Source organism: Anser brachyrhynchus (genome assembly GCF_964034855.1).
Source record: "Anser brachyrhynchus genome assembly, chromosome: 1".
NCBI lineage: Eukaryota > Metazoa > Chordata > Aves > Anseriformes > Anatidae > Anser > Anser brachyrhynchus.
The window spans coordinates 139,219,006-139,237,635 of NC_137694.1; the positions used below are offsets into that span (position 1 = coordinate 139,219,006).

Genomic DNA, 18,630 nt, shown 5'->3' on the forward strand with positions numbered 1-18,630 from the left:
TTACCTGTAATCAGTTCAAAACAGCAAATACTGCCAGGTATCCCTAGCCTATAAATTTGGGTGATACTGTCCAATATATATAAAAAAAAAAAAAAAAAAGTCCTCTTTTCCTTTTTTTATGGCATACAGCCAAAGCTTTTTTTTTGTATAGTGCACAAGAGACTCTGAGACTGTAGCAAGGAGATTTGTTTAAACTTTTTACTCCTGTTTTGCACTTCAAAATAAAACTGGAAATTGTAGCTGATTATGATATATGACATGACATGACATGACATGACATGACATGACATGATATGATATTATGACCTCACATGTAAGAGAAGTGTAAGGACAAGTTCACTAGCTGTAAATTCGTCTATGATGTCACAGAACTCCAGACACAGACCATATCTAGATGCAAGTCTATCCAATAGGTACACTAGAGAGCCCTTTTGTGGATATTACTCAGCTTGGAAGCCAAAATACAGTTTAGCTCTTCCCTCTGTGGTACCAACGGGTTTAGAGGTTTCCTTTGATTTCAGTTTACAAGAAGTAATTTCCTTTCCTTACGTGATTTAGCAGTTGATGCTTGCTTGTCGTTGATCACAGGCTACCATCATGTGGCCACTTTGAGAATCTTCCCAAGTAACAGGATCCTAAAGGCTGATTACTTCTCAGCCTGGAAAACACCAAGGCACTGTCTATGTACACCATCAAATCCACATGTGGCTTTCAGAGGGTTTAATTTTGCTTCTTAATTGCATTCATTTATTTCTTAGGCATTCTTCCCTTTGATTCGTGTATGTTTTGTCCTGCTTTACCCCCCCCTCCCCCCCATTCCCCCTCAAACAAACAAACAAACCCCTAAAAATGTACAAAACGTACCTTCATTTCAGAAAGGAAAAGGTGCAAGTTTTTCTGTAAGTAGCTTCTTTGGGATATTCCAGGCATTAAATTCTAAGACATAGGTTTATTTATGTTGTGTATTTCTCTTCATGCACACCATTCTCAGAGCTTCAACCATCCTTATGTAAATGAGATTGTATGGCTGGAATCTAGCCAACATGCTCCAAAGCTTATGCTTCTGAGATATTACTTCAGATTGTATATCAAAACAAACAAATACGGAAATATGTAAAGGTGTAGCTTTGCAGACATCATGGTAGGAAAGATCTCCAGGTGGAATGGAAGCCTATACTGTAGACCAGAACCTTGTACCAAATAAAGGCTCTTTTACTGGACTAATGTTTATTCATGTACAATCCAATTAATATTTAAAAATAAATTACATCCTTATTATATTCTTTGCAGAACTGACTAGGATTCTTTGTTGGATCGCTTCATCAAGAAATCCAAACTGAATGTTTGATGTGGTGTCAATTTATCTTATCTTCTTTTTCCCAATGTACACCAAATTGCTTAAAAAGCGGAAAACTGAACATACTTTAGACAAAGATTTTTAGTTACAGATATTGATAAATCCTGGTCTTGAACTTTATTTTATTTTATTTTATTTTATTTTATTTTGTCTAACCAGAATTAATTTAAAAATCAAAATATACCCAAATAAAAGTTCTGTTAACAGATTTTATATACTGATGAAGAGCAGATCAATGCTGCATTTGCAGGTAGGCTTATGGACCAGAGGAAATAATGTTTTTGCTTACAGTCATTTTTTAAAGTTCATTCATACAGTGAAGGTTAAATGAGACATCAAGGATGGGATTCATTTCTGGACTATAGATTAAAACTTCATATTATTGCAATCTACACCTTAGTTTTGGTGCTGTCTGCTCACTTCATGAACAATGGATGATTTCTGGGTGAAATGAATGGGGTGAATGAAATGTTTTCTTGTCAAAGTGTAGTTTTTCATTGACAATAACAATAGATGGACCTAATTTGTGCACATCTAAATATCTCCAATGTAAAAACAAAACAAAGCAAAGCAAAACAAAACATTTCTTGAATTCAAAATTAATTTGTCTTTGAAGTTGCAGTGAGCCCAAGCCATCAGCTAATTGTTCTCCCATCATATTACATATTTACCTAGCTCTATGCTGGACTCTATGCTCTATACTCCAAGAAATATTATCAAAGGCTTTATTGAAATCCAAAAAGATGACATCAAATGGCTTCCATCAATCAGCTAGATGGGTAACCTTGTCATAAAAGGAAATTAAGTTCATTAACCAGGACTTGTGAAACTGTACTGGTTGTGATCAATGACTGCATTGATTCAGGTGTTTCTCAATAACCTCCAGAATAATCTTCTGCATAATTTTACCAGGCACAGAAGTGACACTGACAGGCTGGTTATTACCAGGGTCTTCTTTCTTGTCCTTCTTGAAATTGGAATGATCTTTGCCATCTTTCACTTGACTGAGACTTCTCCAGATTCCCAAGACTATGGGAAAATAATTGAGAGAGATCTTGTGAAGGCATCAGCCAGCTCTCTGAGTTCCCTGGGATGAATCCCATTGTGCCCCATAGACTTATATGCATCCAGACGGAGCAGCAAATCCCTCACAACTTCAGGGTTGGCTGGGAGTTTATCATTACCATGGTGACAGTCCTCCAGCTCAGTAATGTAAGGATTTTCATTTCTTTCCTATTTACTCACTACTGTACCCTGACTCACGGAGAATTGTGCTCAGGTTTCCAGTCTGGGCTACTCTGAGTTTTTTGAAAAAATATATTGAGGAAGTTAACTAATGACGTTCTTCCTTTGCCTTTCTGGATTTCTTTGTAAGCTTGGGCTTATCATATTCTGATCATTACTTTCTAGTGAGGTTTTTCCTTAGAGTAGATTTGTTCTCATTCATTCATTGTTTTGTTTTGTTGCTAAAGTTCATGGTATATTATCCAAGCCAATCCTGCTTGCCTTTTCTTCTTTCAAGTCTTTTTAAAACACTAAGTATCAAGTATTTATTAGTACCCTTTCCACCTAAATGTCGGTAGTCTCTCAGGAACTCTGTTTTTACCTTTTTCTTCCTAAAACAATCAGAAGAGTGAAGTAAAATTGAACTAGAGTATCTCTGTACACCACATACTCTGATAAGAATTCCTCTTCTGCAACAGCACATTCTCAGGTGTGTAATCTGTGTAGTCTTTCTCGCCAGCAAAATAGTTACAGGTCAGAGTATGCAGGAACATTTCTTGCTCCTTAACTTAAATAGTAAGTTTATCAGAACTAATGACCCAATAAAGATAGGTTCCTAGTAACTTCAGGAGAAGATGGAGATTTGAACAGTCTTCATGTGATGTACGCAAAAGACGCTTTGGTATGGGGTTATTTTTCCAAATCTGAGTTCCTAATAAATATAAATAGATATAATAATAATATATATAATATATTAATATAATATATGATATATATTACAATATCTATAATATAATATCTATAATATAATCATAGATATAAATAGATATAAAAGGCCAGTTTTTAATAGAAAAGTCGTTCCAAATGCATAGGTTGAGGTTTATCTCTAATGTTAACCCTCTGAAAATTATATCTACATCTGATCCAGAGTCTCACCCAACAGGGCTTTAAAGGAGCAGCTCTGAAAATTCATTTGCTCTGCTTGATGGGATGAGATTAACCTGATTACAGATACATAAATCATAACAACTTTTTTTCTGTTTTCTCTATGAGGGGAACTCAAGATAATGACCACAGACTTAGGGATCTTAGATACCTAAGGAATGGCAGGTGAATCTCAAACTCCTGATGTGGAGATAGATCTTTGCATAGTGCCACAAATGTCTCGTCATCTGATACTGGTACTGGTAGTTTCAGTGGGGTGGTTACCTGCTACAAATACTAGCTAACTCTATTTTGTTTGCACAATGTTTACTCTATCTTCCTCTTATTTTTTTTCCCAGCATTGGAGCACCTGAGGTGATTCTTCAGGAATAAAATTTTGTTAAACTAAGGAACAACTGCTTAAAAGGAAGAAAATGTTTAGCCACATATACTTGTCAGATAAAGCAAAATGGAAGTGGGGAAATGAATATGACTCAGCTGAAAGCAGTGAGCAGTTTAACAGAACGATGACAACCCTGACTCATCTGGGAAAATATTAGTTCTCTTGCGTCAAGAGAGTTGGTACTGTTTGCATGAAGAAGTGTACTAGAAAGGGTTAAAAAATGAGGTAGTGCCTGGGAGTGACTCTAATTTAAGAGTTAACTGATCTGGTAACACACAAGGAGGTGAGTAAACTGATCTATAGCAAAAAGGATAGTAACACCGGACTGAGTGCAGGAAGGTATTTGGAAATGATTGGTCCAAAGTGGAAGTTACAGCTTTGACAAATCTACAGAAGCTATGGAGTGGGAAAGCTGCAGAATGAGAAACATGTCTTACTGGGACTCTCCCACATGCTAAATGGGAAATTACCAAAGCTTCGCAGTTGGAAATAATGCAGTAGAGAGACATATATTAGATCTTCTTCATCAGAGTTGAGTGTACCTTTCTTGTAAGACTGAAGGAGTGAATTGTACATGGACCGCAACAGGTGTGAACCTCTGCCAAAGGTAGGCGTTAATATTATTCCTTTTTAAAACTAACTTTCTTTCTTTTCTTTCTTTCTTTTTCTTTCTTTCTTTCTTTCTTTCTTTCTTTCTTTCTTTCTTTCTTTCTTTCTTTCTTTCTTTCTTTCTTTCTTTCTTCCTTTCTTTTTTTCTTTCTTTCTTTCTTTCTCTTTCTTTCTTTCTTTCTTTCTTTCTTTCTTTCTTTCTTTCTTTCTTTCTTTCTTTCTTTCTTTCTTTCTTTCCTTCTTTCTTTCTTTCTTTCTTTCTTTCTTTCTTTCTTTCTTTCTTTCTTTCTTTCTTTTTTCTTTCTTCTTTTCTTTTTTCTTTTCTTTTCTTTTCTTTTCTTTTCTTTTCTTTTCTTTTCTTTTCTTTTCTTTTCTTTTCTTTTCTTTTCTTTTCTTTTCTTTTCTTTTCTTTTCTTTTCTTTTCTTTTCTTTTCTTTTCTTTTCTTTTCTTTTCTTTTCTTTTCTTTTCTTTTCTTTTCTTTTCTTTTCTCTTCTCTTCTCTTCTCTTCTCTTCTCTTCTCTTCTCTTTTTTCTTTTCTTTTCTTTTCTTTTCTTTTCTTTTCTTTTCTTTTCTTTTCTTTTCTTTTCTTTTCTTTTCTTTTCTTTTCTTTTCTTTTCTTTTCTTTTCTTTTCTTTTCTTTTCTTTTCTTTTCTTTTCTTTTCTTTTCTTTTCTTTTCTTTTCTTTTCTTTTCTCTTCTTTTCTTTTCTTTTCTTTTCTTTTCTCTTCTTTTCTTTTCTCTTCTTTTCTCTTCTCTTCTTTTCTCTTCTCTTCTTTTCTCTTCTCTTCTTTTCTCTTCTCTTCTCTTCTCTTCTCTTCTCTTCTCTTCTCTTCTTCTCTTCTCTTCTCTTCTCTTCTCTTCTCTTCTCTTCTCTTCTCTTCTCTTCTCTTCTCTTCTCTTCTCTTCTCTTCTCTTCTCTTCTCTTCTCTTCTTTTCTTTTCTCTCTTCTTTTCTTTTCTCTCTTCTTTTCTTTTCTCTTCTTTTCTCTTTTCTTTTCTCTTTCTTTTCTCTTTTCTTTTCTTTTCTTTTCTTTTCTTTTCTTTTCTTTTCTTTTCTTTTCTTTTCTTTTCTTTTCTTTTCTTTTCTTTTCTTTTCTTTTCTTTTCTTTTCTTTTCTTTTCTTTTCTTTTCTTTTCTTTTCTTTTCTTTTCTTTTCTTTTCTTTTCTTTTCTTTTCTTTTCTTTTCTTTTCTTTTCTTTTCTTTTCTTTTCTTTTCTTTTCTTTTCTTTTCTTTTCTTTCTTTTTTCTTTTTCTTCCTTCCTTCCTTGAAGGACTCACCCTCTGTTGAGGAAGTCAGAACTGTGCTAGAACAGCCTTCTGCCAACTGACAGATTTTAACCCAACTTCCATCCAATTTTTTTTTTTTTCCCAGTAACTCTCAAGCAAAACATCAATGTTTAGCCTGGAAAGTAAAGTGTCCTCCACTGGGAAAATGAAAACAAACAAATAAACAAACCAAACCACAGAAAAACTCCACCTGATCTCAAATTATTTTTCAAGGCAAATGTGTAATTTCAGAAGGCTCTTCTTACAAAACTTTCTAAAATTGAGAATAAATCTGATTTGTTGAATGTTTAGCATCATCAGGTTTCATCACAAGTAATTCTTTTTTTTTTTTTTTTCCTGTGACAAAAACCAGTGCCCACAGATAGCTCAGTTTTTTGGGTGATAATGGAATTGTTTCAAAGAGCACATGGAATGGCTGCTCAAAGCCTATGCTTGGTTGCTGAAATGCTTTTGAATTGTCATGACTATCAAATACAGCTCCCTCACTTTCAGTGTGGTTGCTGGCACTGTGCCCAGGTGGCCAAGAGGGTCAACAGCATCCTGGTTCGTATCAGGAAAAGTGCAGCCAGCAGGACCAGGGACGTGATTATCCCCCTGTAATCAGCTCTGGTGAGGCTGCACCTCGAGTACCATGTTCAGTTTTGGGCCACTCACTACAAGAAAGACGTTGAGGCCCTGGAGCGTGTTCAGAGAAGGGCTACAAAGCTGGCAAAGGGCCTGGAACACAAGTCCTGTGAGGAGCGGCTAAGGGAACTGGGGATGTTCAGTCTGGAGAAGAGGAGGCTCGGGGGAGACCTCATTGCTCTCTACAAATACCTGAAAGGAAGTTGTGAGGAGCTGGGGGTCGGCCTTTTTTCATAGATAACCAGTGACAGGACTAGAGAGAATGGCCTCAAATAGCACCAGGGGAGGTTTAGGTTGTAAAAGAGGAGACATTTCTTCTCAGAAAGAGCAGTCGGGCATTGGAACAAGCTGCCCAGGGAGGTGGTGGAGTCACCATCCCTGGCGGTGTTCAAGGAAAGGTTGGATGTGGTGCTTAGGGACATGGTTCAGTGGGTGACATTGGTGGTAGGGGGATGGTTGGACCAGATGATCTTGAAGGTCTTTACCAACCTTAGTGATTCTAAGATTCTATGATTCTTGCTCAGTGTATTCTCACTGATAGAAGACTGAAAGACCATAAGAATGTAAAAGAGTGAGCTCTAGATTAGTAATAAGGAGCTAAGAGTGTGAGCAGGCACAATATCAATGTTGACCAGTATATAAAAGTGCTGCGCAGGTGATCTATAAGCTAATCTTTCTCTAATGCAGAATGAATTTTTTCAGAATCTGACTAGGTGAAATCAATGCCAGTGATTCTGTTGGAGTGTTCATTTGCAAGGAATTTGAGTGTTTTGGAACTGGGATTAGCAAAAGTTATTTCACCAAAAAAAAAAATAATCTGCTTGTGATTGGTGGACAAATAGACATTTTCCCTCTGATTGTCTCTGGTGGATTTTATATCATCAGCTTGCTTGGCAACAAGTCAATTTTCTTTAAACTGAGTGGTAAATACTGCTCTTCACTATTGTGATCTTGGGCAGCTAGGGTTTGGTAGGGGAGGAGTGCCATGAGGGTGAGAAAGTCTTTCCAAAGATGATAGTTATAGCAAGTGGATAGCTTTTTTTCCCTTCCAAATTTGGCTGTGTAAAGGACACCAGTGTGCTTGTCTTCAGTGAATGTCAACTGCACATACATGTTGTCCTTGTCTGGGCAAAGAGCACCACAGGGTAGCAATAGATGGCTCCTTATCAAACCCTGGTTTGTGAGTTGAAAGAATCAGGTGAAGGATACATGAGTCAGCACTTTACAAAATCCTCAGGAATCCAAATAGGAAGCAGTATTTTAATAGCCATCTGCAAACCAATAGAAGCTTTGCCAGAGTCAGTCCTTAGTCTTAAGACTTGAAGGCTAAAGATGTTATAAGGACAAGGACTGTTTTTGAGCACCTGAAGCAATTTCTGCACACTGACTGGGAAGGAAAATGGAATGAACCATTCTGAAGGACAATCTTAAATGAATTGTGTAGAGGAAGCATGGAGAAAAATTAACAGTACTTCATTAAAACACTGCTTTTAAAAATCTGTCCATTTTTAAAAGTTTCATCTAAACAGGGAGAGCAGGCATTGCATGTTCAATAACTGTAGGGCGTCTGAAATTCAGTTGTAATTAGCAGAGATCTAGTCAATTCGGTTTAAAGTGTGATTTATCTGATTGACTGTATGGGTTTACCTTAAGGTGAGATGAGTCTCTCTCTTATTTGATTCCTCAAGTTTATAGCTGATAAAGTATATATAGTACAATTTCTGTTGTCAATGCTTCAATATCTGATCAGGAATATTTAGACAAATTAGCAATCAAATGACAATACATAAGGAAATAAGTAATAAGCTCTTAAGCATCTACGATTTTTTTTCTGTGTTATGTTTTACCAGTTTCCTTGAAAGAAGTATAACGGTTATGAAATATAGCTTATCTTTTATAATACAGCAAGCTTTCTTCCTAGAAATATTCAGGATACATATACGTTGTTTTCACACTGAGAGATAAGTCATCTGTTTCAAGCCTTGGTCTCACAGGCTGTTATTCATCACAACTACTGTGATTCATCACTGACCTGACCATTACCCCAGAAAGAAGTTAAGTTGTATGTGTAATGAAACATTAGCTCCTGATCAGTATTTTGAATTTTTCCATGCAGTCCAAAAGCTTTAAAAGGGAAATCTCAGAACAGTATAAATTCCTGGATATTTCAGCTATTTCTGGCATGATTTGGAAAACGTGTATAATCTCTCTATACCTGGGTTCCTCACTCAGAAAAGATTAGGTCTGTTTCCCCCCCCCGGTATTTCCCTCCTTTTTCTCTCCCATATTAAAAGTAGTGCATATTCTATAGTAGGTGTTAAATGGATCTAATTTAGTCTAACGCATCTGCCATGGAGAAACTGGCAATACTATCAGCACTGTCTTTTAATTGAAATCTTTCACTGCTTCTTTCTAATTAGCTGAGAACAAGCATGTCTGTATAATGTTACACTTTTTTAAAGGACTCATTCCCACCTCAATGCAAAGTCAGTTTATCCTAGAGCACGCCCCAAACCTGTACTTTGGTCTCTGATAAATCTCTACATGTAGGATATGACTATAATTGATATTAACCTGTATAGATGTAGAAAAAACAGAGAGACAAAAACATTGTATCAAGTTTGCTTTTATGGTCAACGGATGGCTATTAGCTGTAGCTGACAATTTTTGGAAAGCAAAGAGATATCTTCTCCAAGAAATTACTTTCTCTGGCTAAACTTGTATTACTATATATACATGTACATCTATCTATTTTGAAAAGCATTACAAAAATATTGGACAACAAAAGAAACATTACATTTTGAGATCACAGAGTAGAAGGCCTTATGGACTGTTGCCATCCCTATTATGTGAAACAGAAACATAAAATTAGCTGCAAAACAGCATTAAAAACCCAAAGGGTTGTATTTTAGTCACTGCAGTAGAAAGCTGTGATGTCAACATTCCCTTCTGCTAACAAGAGCATATGCATTCAGGACACCCCCTTTATCTTACTGATATCCTTTCAGCTTGTCTCACTGCTCCTTTGTAGTTTAACATTTCTTTTTCAGTGGCACAAATCTTAGAAATGTAATTTTCCCTTCTATGCAAAGAAAATATGAGATTTTCCCTTCTTCCTCTATTGATGTAAACAGAGCTGGAATTAATGAGCATCTCAAATGCCCCTAGCATGATTACAAGCATTAGTTGTTCTAATACAACATAAAACACTTAAGGGAATGTGAGAAAGGAAAACCCATGTCCTGCAGCCACATGCATCTTTACTGGAACTATCTCAGCACAGTGCTTAGATGACCACAAAACAAATGATTGCTAACTACTGAACTTTGCATAGAGCACTGGTTTTACAGAAAGTTAGCAGTCATTCCTTTTAACAGGCAGCTAAATGCTGGGTGATGTACTGTTCAGTGAATCGGCTTTATGGATTTTTTTAGTTATATGACATGCCATTTTGATCAGCCCAAATACATATGTGGTTCCAATGAAACACTTTTATAATCTATTACTGAGTTCAGTGTAAGAGTCTGCTAAAATGGAAAATGTGTTGAATTCTCATCATTCTTACTTTTCTGAATACAGTTAAAACTGTATGATTATTAAAAATAAATAAATAAATAAATAATCCCTGAGGTATATCTTTTTTCCTTTTCATCTTTAATTACTTTAAATTATGAGAAAACTCCAGAAAACATACTACTACTAGGTAATGAATGTTTTTCTCTGAAGTCAGCAATGGTAGCATTTTACTGATGTAAGAAATGTGCTGCAATTACTAATGTGCAGACATCAATCCAGTGTATAAACAGCATTTAAATCAGATAAAATTTATGTTTTACTAATATGCAGGAGACACAACAGGAAAATAAGTTTTTTATACTTTAAAAATAAAGTACTGAGCCTGTGGCCAGGTTTGCTACTATTATAATAGGATTTGAGATTCTAAGTCACACTCTTCTCACTTAAATGCAACATACCTCTAAATTTAGTTGAAGTCGTCAAGAATCATTTACTTTCTTTTATGTAGTACATTTCTATAGAGGTGAGGTTTTTTTCTGTATACACCTGTCTTAAGCTTGGGTCTGATACATACCAAAACAAAAGAACAGTAAGAGATAAAAGCTGATCTTTAATTACATTATATAATTACATTATATAATTACATTACAATTATACAATAATTGTATTATTTTTATTATTTAATTGTATATTATTTTTACAAATTTATTTATTTGTATTACATTTATTTATATTACAAAAACAACAATAGTTGTATAAATGTTGTAAAATTACATTAACTAATTTAAAAAGTAAAATAACATGTGGACCTAAACACATTATTTACTAATCTAAAGCCAAGATTAGATTACTAAATGTATGTATAAGGAAAATATAGATATGAAACAGTCACAGTAATCATAGCAAAAAAATTAGAAGAAAGAGATACATAGTGCATATTCAAGGTGCAAAGTACCAGTTTTTGAGGCTTTAATAGTAAGAATTTGGAACACAGTATTGAGCTTTTGTATGACATCTGGTTTTGTTTGTTTGTTTTAATGTTAACTTTTGTGTTTTTAAAATGGATAACAAAGTACAAAAAAAGTTTCTATTCTTACCCGTTAAAACTTATGCCTTTTCAACTCTTCTCAACCAACCTCTTCAACTTAGTTGAAAATCTTTAGGTCTCTACCATTTCACCTGACAACCTATCAAAGTGAGGGGAGGCATAGGATCCTTCCTCCATCAGCATTTATCCACCGTGTGTCTGGAAGCTAAAAATGGAGAAAAGCAAAGCAGAAGAGCCAGTTTCGATGGTCTGGAGGGGAGCACAGCAGCTAGTAAATGAAAGAAGATATATGCTTTGATCTGTTCAGCTGTTGTGAAATGAGACTTTTAAGAAGTCCTTTTAAAAAAAAAATTATTTATTTATTATGGCAGTAAATAATTCATTCTTGACACCTTAGGCTCATTTCAAACCTTTGCACCAAAACCTGAAATGTTTCAGATGCTCAGTAAATAAACTTCTTAACATGAAGAGGAGGCATATCTGTTCCAAACCACATTCCCAGAAAGACATGAGTGAGTATATCCATAATTCTCCCATCAAATTCAGCTTAAGGTGGAAAGCTGGAATACAAAATATCAGCTTGCATGAATATAATTATAAGTTAATATCAAACCTATGTATCATCAAGGCTTCTCTAGAACTCCACTCATAACACTTCAGTATTGCAGCAATAACTGGAAATTAACCCCATTTACTAAACAAGTTAAAGGAAGAGACTTTCAGATGCTCAGTTGGGCAAAGTTTCTGATATAAAGAGTAAAACAAACAGTGGCACTTTTCCAAAAGTTAAGATTCTTTTGTTCTTTCATTTTTCTTCCATTATTTCTGTGATTTTTATCTGTCTGCTAATTTGTTTATTTTTAGCTTTAACCCATTAATTAATTTTAATTTAGTGTGCAGTAAAAGATTCATATTAGCCACCACAAAAACAGAACAGCAGCAAGGAGGTTATGATCTTTTGGGAATGTTGATCTTGTAGTCACCACTTGCCCTACACAATTTAATTTGTTCTGTAATCTGACTCTTTCTTAAAACATCAAAGACCATTGCAATATGTAAAATGTTTGGAAATCTTTCTCCTTCATATGAATAGAGAAAAAATAGCAACATCTCTCACCACTGGGGTTAGTCATAGAGAGGTGCGCCTTTTCAAGTTATTTTGAAGAATTTGGCTAAGGTTCCATGTATTAAGAGGTGTGTTTTGGTACCATAGGAGGAAGCAACAGTGGCAACGGGCTTTTCTGAGGTGGCATATTGAGAAAAAAGGAAGTCTCTTGAATCAGTTTCTCACTATAGACTTAAATCAAGACATTCTCCAGTGCTGACCTTGCTGTCATCTCAGCCCAAATGATGCTGCATGCATTTAACATGCATTAGAAAGAAGGTAAGTTTCGAAAATAAAACCAAATGTAAATAGTAGTGCTATTTTAACTATCTACCCAGACATTTAAAATGTATTTGATGTATGCTGTTTATGTCATTATTCCTTAGTCAATATCAACATTGTGTGCTATCACATATAAGGACTTTGAAAAATATGAATTCTCAGCCTTAAATGAAGTGTAAATTTTAGGTATGTCTTAATAAAACAAATGGTCCTAGTGATACCCGTTATCTAAAATTGCTTCGTAAATTGGATTTGAGCTTAAGAATGCAAGATTTTATTGCTTAATGATTGAATTTATGTTGTAAATTATGCACAATATACTTTTTTTTCAAAAGCAATTGAACACTTTTGAACAATTTTATTATTTTCTCAAACAAAATCTAAAAAAGTGATGTTCCTTATTTTACTGTTATTATTATTATTACTTTTTTATTTAAGAGTAGTCAAATAATCAGACCCACAAAGGTTTCAGAAATGCCTTTCTTTGGATGCATGGCCAGTGCACACACCTACATTTCAGGAAATTCTCTAGTCTCTTGAATTCTTAAAATTAAGCAGTTCGTTTTCCCTGCACTAAAAGTAACTGCTCTAAGTTTTGCTCAGATTGGTTTCACTACTTTCATTTTCTGGCCCTGACTGTCCATTTCCCAGATTTGCCAGGTGGGTTTTGCGCAATCACTATGGTCTCTGCAGCTGTTCTGGTATATGGTGGGCAGCTTCCCATTTGTTACCACCCCTTTACATTACTCCATCCACCCACTGTTGCAGATTAAAAGCATTGCTGGGCAGCAACCAGCAGGCACAATAGCTATAGTTGAAGTTCAACAGTGAAAACAAGGGGACAAACAAAACAAAACAAAAACAAAGAAACAAAAAAAAAGACATATAAGTATAGTTATATTCTTTAATTATTAAGAATACTTTCATAATAAAAGTGATTTTTTTTTTGGCAGATTACTATTTAGAAAACAGTCTGCCTTTTTTTTTGATTATTTTTTAGATTATATTATTTACGTATTTTCTATCCCATTAAAATCTGTCTGTAAGTACATTTGACTAGAATTTATTTCTTCAGGGGAGAAATAAAGGACTAGAGAGTTCTTTTTTTAAAAAAAAAAAGTCAGGCAATTAATTTTATTTTGCACCTCATGGACTAAATTTTGGCACCATATGCTTACATAAAGCCATTTGTAACTAAAACAACACTACAAACACAGAGTCCTGTCTGCTTATGTCTGAGAAAAAATGTTCTGTTACTCTTCTCATCTATGGTGGCATAAATGAAAATATGCATTCTTTGACAAGTAGTGTATCAAAAAGCCTTTTACATATGGATGGCTTTTTGTTTCCTTGTGATCACCTTGGGTGTTCTTATTTTACAGTGTTTTCCCTTTGCTGTATTCTGGGGACTAATGCATTGTGTATAAACATAAGAGATGTCCTGTGGGGTCAGCCCAGTCGTGCAGCTCCTATTTTGTCTGCAGCAATGGCAATAGGAGGTACCACTGGGATACATTCCACAATGTTGTCCACCTCTTGCAATCCAGCACCCACAGTTGCTAAATTAGAGATGTCAGAGTCTAACTTCATGCCTAAAACTTTTTGGAACCTTTTCATAAACCTCCTTTCTGCCAGTTTGCCCAGTCCTATTCTCAGCCTGCTGATATTGTCTCCCATCACACTTCCTGTGGCTTCAAGGTGCAGGAGTTCATTATGCACTGAGTAGAGATTGCCTTCAGTGCTGTACAAAAAGTACTCCTAGGAACAAGCCACCTTTGGGAAACAACAGTGTTCTCTCCTGAAATGTCTTTCTTTGACTCAAACCGTCTTTTTTTTTTTTTTTTTTTCCCCTAAGTTTATTCAGACTTTAAAAATCTTTTCTCTGCCCCTGTGTTTTCTCTCTCCATTTGAATGCAGTCGGTTATATTGCCACACAGATGATTTCTATTTTTGTTTCTAACACCAGAAGCATTTGTTATTTTAAGATTTATTTTGTTCCCTTTCCTATTTTAAGTCCCTCTTCACTTGTGTTTTCCATAACTGTCATGTTACTGACAGCTACAAATATTTAATTTTTAACTTGTCTAGTGTTTTCCACCCTCATTTTTCCATTTGTACTGATTTAAGTACATACATGCTCCTAAGACTACTTTTGGTGGCTTCACCATGGGAATGGATGAGATCTTTATAACCACTACATGTTGGGTTATAAACCCATGAAACCTTGTTTTCATTTTACATTTTCCCTGACATTTACTCTTGCTACAAACAATACCATTCCAAGGGTATCATTAAAGAGCAGTGAGGGAAAGCATAGCTTACCCTGAACTGTCTTATTTCCCAGGCACACCAAGCAGAGAAATATACTTTTTTATTTGCTGTGCACATGGTCGAAAGCCCTGATTTGGCATGCATACTGCAGCTGTTGCTGCTGCCATAGCTGAGACAAATACCAGAGAGAACCAGGTGGGGGAATCTCTATCTTAAAGCATTCTGTCATGATTTTTCATAGCGCTTCATGTGGATTTAGTACTGAAAATATTCAAAGCCATGGTAATTGAGTTAGTTGTTGTGTGAAAAGCCCAGAACACAGAGGCTTTGAAAAGCCCAGAACACAGAGGCTTATTAATTCTGTGGAGAACTGTTTGAGAGGTCATCTTACATCAAGAGAACTGCGTTTGAATGAACAGTCAACCATCAGAGAAGCATCAATGTGCATGTCTTTCTAAAACCAACTTTGACCAGTGTGTAATCTGTTTGCTCACTCTACCCCAAAGTTTGCAAATGTGGCATATTCTTGCTGATACTCACTTTTGAAAATGGCAGGATTCATTTCTCTTCTCCTCAGATAGCTACCATTCATTTTATCCTAAAGTAGATATCTAAAACAGGTAATGTGAATCACAACCTAGAAGTAACAGTTGCTCTACTGTCACTAGAGGCTAGAGGACTCCCACAGATACAGCTGATGTTTCTGTATCTATCTAAAGTTATCTCGGATGGTTCCCACCCAAGCTGTCTGCTACCAGGTACTGTCAGTAGTGTCATTTCTGTGATCTCGCCACGCAAACTAAAGAGCACCCCAATTCAAAACCAACTCAATATGGCACACGTATCATCCTTGGCCCTGGCACACAGTTAAAGACTAGGTTTAAATACAAACATCCTGGTAATAGAAGACACCGACCAACAAGACCCATCGACAATGAGTTATTTCATACTTACTTCCTACATTTTGGACATCATTTAAGTGGTTAAGTTACTGTTTCATATTATTTCACAGATGCAAGATGAAAACATCATGTTCTAAGAGCTTTTCCAGCCAAACTTGCAACTAAAGAGTCTCAATTTCTGCAGACCTGTGGCCCAGAGCAGTTGCTATGGCACATATTACATTTGTTCCTGTCGTGCTGATACTAACTTTATTACAGCATAAAACACTGTTTTCCACTAGCCTGGCAAGTGGACAACCAGACGTAGCGGGTAAGTAAAATATTAAGTAACAGTTCATCCTATGTTAGCCATCCCAGATGTCTGATCAGAACTTCTTTTCAAGGCTCTTTCTACAACCAGTGGATAGACATAGAGACCAAACCCATAGGAAAATTGTCCAGGATAGTTAAAAGTGAATCACCTGACATTTTGGGAGCTATAGATCAGTAAACATAAATCTCACTGTTAAAGTCATATTACTGAATGTGACAACCTATTCCATGTGAGAACAGAGCTCTCGGGGATCTGATGAATGTGCAAGCCTTACTGGGAGCAAAATCCTTTGTCTATGCAGTTGGGGGCAGGTCTTCCATGCCCCCATGTGTCATTATAAATGACAAAGTAATGTCACTATAATTGCAGATGATCTTGGGCTACATAATGATCTGCAGATTACCAAGTATGATTCCAGAGTTATTCTGTCCTGGAACAACAACCTGACAGAAGAAGAGACAAAGAAGTACAGTGTGAAGTATATTTTGAGTTACACATTCTTCAATACCTCTTATGAAAGGAAAGTAAGTTGTTCAACAGTTACACATAGTTTAAAGTGAAACCACATATTTGGTAAGTGAATTTGCATCATTTTCCTTTCAGTACTTAGTACTGTCTATCTTCCTCCTCTTAGGAAAGATTACAAGAAAAGAAAAAGATAATACGTCTTGAGTTACATTCTGGTTTTAACGCTAAAGTTAAAACACAGCTTTTTGCAAAAGAAACTGAAGAGCTAATTAAGGAGAGTGGCTGGACAGAATGTACTTACAAGGCTCCTCCAGGTCTGTTATTTCCTGCATGTTGTTAAGACATACAAGCACTCATGACAATATTCTGTCTTGGAGATCTATTGCTTCTAAAAGCCCATTTATGCCATTTTTTTTGGTATGGATATAACAAAATGACTCATAGCATCTTGAAATATTATGGAATCATTTTAGACATGTTCAGATTCAGAAAACTAGCCCCGCTGCATGAGATGTCAGAACAACCCAAGCACTCTCTCCATCTTCCCTGACAGCTCCTATGTCTGTTGAGATTGCTTTCTGTATTACCTGGCTTCAGGAAAACTTAAAAGAGTAGAGATCTTCAGCTAGTATTCCAGACATTTCTTTATTTTTTAATTTATTTTTTATTTTTATTTTTTTATCTTTTACTGTGTTAGTAAGGCTTTTGGTGGTAGCAGAAATGCTTCTCAGTTATCATGGCCTCAAAAGCTGAAAGACCCATTTGTTCTCATCCACCAGTTATCCTCCAGAACTAAGGACGCCTGATGGGTTTGTAAAGTCATCCATCATGTTGTTATTAGAAAATCCATATAAAATAAACTTCATATTTTCACTTTTTTTTTTTGATTTCTTTGTTGCAGTATATATTCAGAATCTTTCATGCATCATATATAATATTTCTTTCTTCAATTGCACCTGGCACATTAAAGCGGAAGCTCCTGCACATATCCAGATTTTTTTTTCATACAGGTAAAGACCTTGTGCAAAATAAGTATCAAACTTTTTTTGTTTGTTTGTTTATTTGTTTAACCCAAGTCTATTATACCTTGTCTAAGGCCTGTTATAACTTCATCTACAACACTCATATTTTCTTCCCACAGACAGACAGAAAAATATTTTGAATGCCAGCAATATATAAAAAATGCAAGGAAGAAAAATATTGGATGCCACATGAAAGACATATATTTCCAGCCATCAAGAAAAATCAAATTAAATATATCTGTAACAGATCTGAAAAATAATTCAAGGGGACTTTCTTATTACAAAGCTTTTCTACCTCAGAAAATAGGTAAGTATTATCTATTACTGCCAGTTATGAAAAGTTCATTTATTAATTATTTTATTGGTCTTGAAGCAAAGAAATGAAAGAGGGGAGTGTGAAAAAGTCAAATATTATTTCTAACTTGCTATGCATTTATATCTCTGAGAATTTTACACAAAAATTAAACAAAAGTAATTGTGGCTCAAAGGCTTTTATTTCTTTTTCTCTGAAGTAATACCATTGTTTATCTACAATTGTCCCTTAAAAATGATAGGATATTGTGAGAAAATGTTTTAAAGGTTTCATTCCATGCAATTTGAAAAAAAAAATACACTCTGCTTTTCTCCAGTTTTTCTCTTTTCTATCATTTTTTTTTCTTTTATAGTCCTGAGGAAAGAGATAAAGAAAAAGGAATATAAACCCACAAAAGTCTCACTAATAACTGATCTGAGAATATGAGTGTTCTCAAGTATCAGTAACATATCTATTTATCTATGAAGGCATTTTTCAGTTAAAATTATTTTGCCAGTGGTTTTTAACTACTGACAGTCCTGAATGATCAGATTAGTTTATTTTTCCTTACTTCATTGTGATGTTTGAATTAATCCCATTAGTGAGAAATTCTCCTGAATTTTAGCACAGATTGCAGACTCAAATACTTCAAATCATGAAAGTATTGATCATATTTCAGACCTGTGACATGGGAATTGGGCATAACTCAAATGAAAGCAAAAACTCATTAAAAACTATCAAATCTATCCTGAGCTAGATCTCTTTTACTCTTATACAGTATTCTCTTTTGTTCTCATACATTATAATTATTGGCTTTACCAAAAGAATTATACTGCAGTCAGAACCAACTAAAAGCAGTATGTTCTGTTTTAGCAAAATGACACATTTTCAAGGAAATAGTTGTGTTGTTCCCTATCCCCCCCATCTGCAGGACATTGTGTTAGGTGTTTCATAGCTGAACTGGGAGGAGCTCACCTCCAAAAT

The 18,630-nt window shown here is 35.1% G+C and overlaps 1 protein-coding gene across 2 annotated transcripts in view; it reads left to right on the top strand.

Moving 5' to 3' along the window:
• Window positions 1-3,567: 3,567 nt before the first annotated feature.
• Window positions 3,568-18,630, top strand: part of LOC308192036 (interleukin-5 receptor subunit alpha-like) — a 33,813-nt gene continuing 18,750 nt past the window's right edge. Inside the window, exons 1-7 of one of the 2 annotated variants that reach the window (XM_080585112.1) lie at window positions 3,568-4,515; window positions 12,205-12,375; window positions 15,662-15,861; window positions 16,234-16,388; window positions 16,499-16,646; window positions 17,234-17,342; window positions 17,474-17,661. In XM_080585112.1, coding sequence (XP_080441238.1) covers window positions 15,759-15,861; window positions 16,234-16,388; window positions 16,499-16,646; window positions 17,234-17,342; window positions 17,474-17,661 — 703 coding nt within the window. In that variant the 5' untranslated portion in view covers window positions 3,568-4,515; window positions 12,205-12,375; window positions 15,662-15,758. The remainder of the gene's footprint in view (window positions 4,516-12,204; window positions 12,376-15,661; window positions 15,862-16,233; window positions 16,389-16,498; window positions 16,647-17,233; window positions 17,343-17,473; window positions 17,662-18,630) is intronic. The other variant, XM_080585113.1, reaches the window with a different exon arrangement.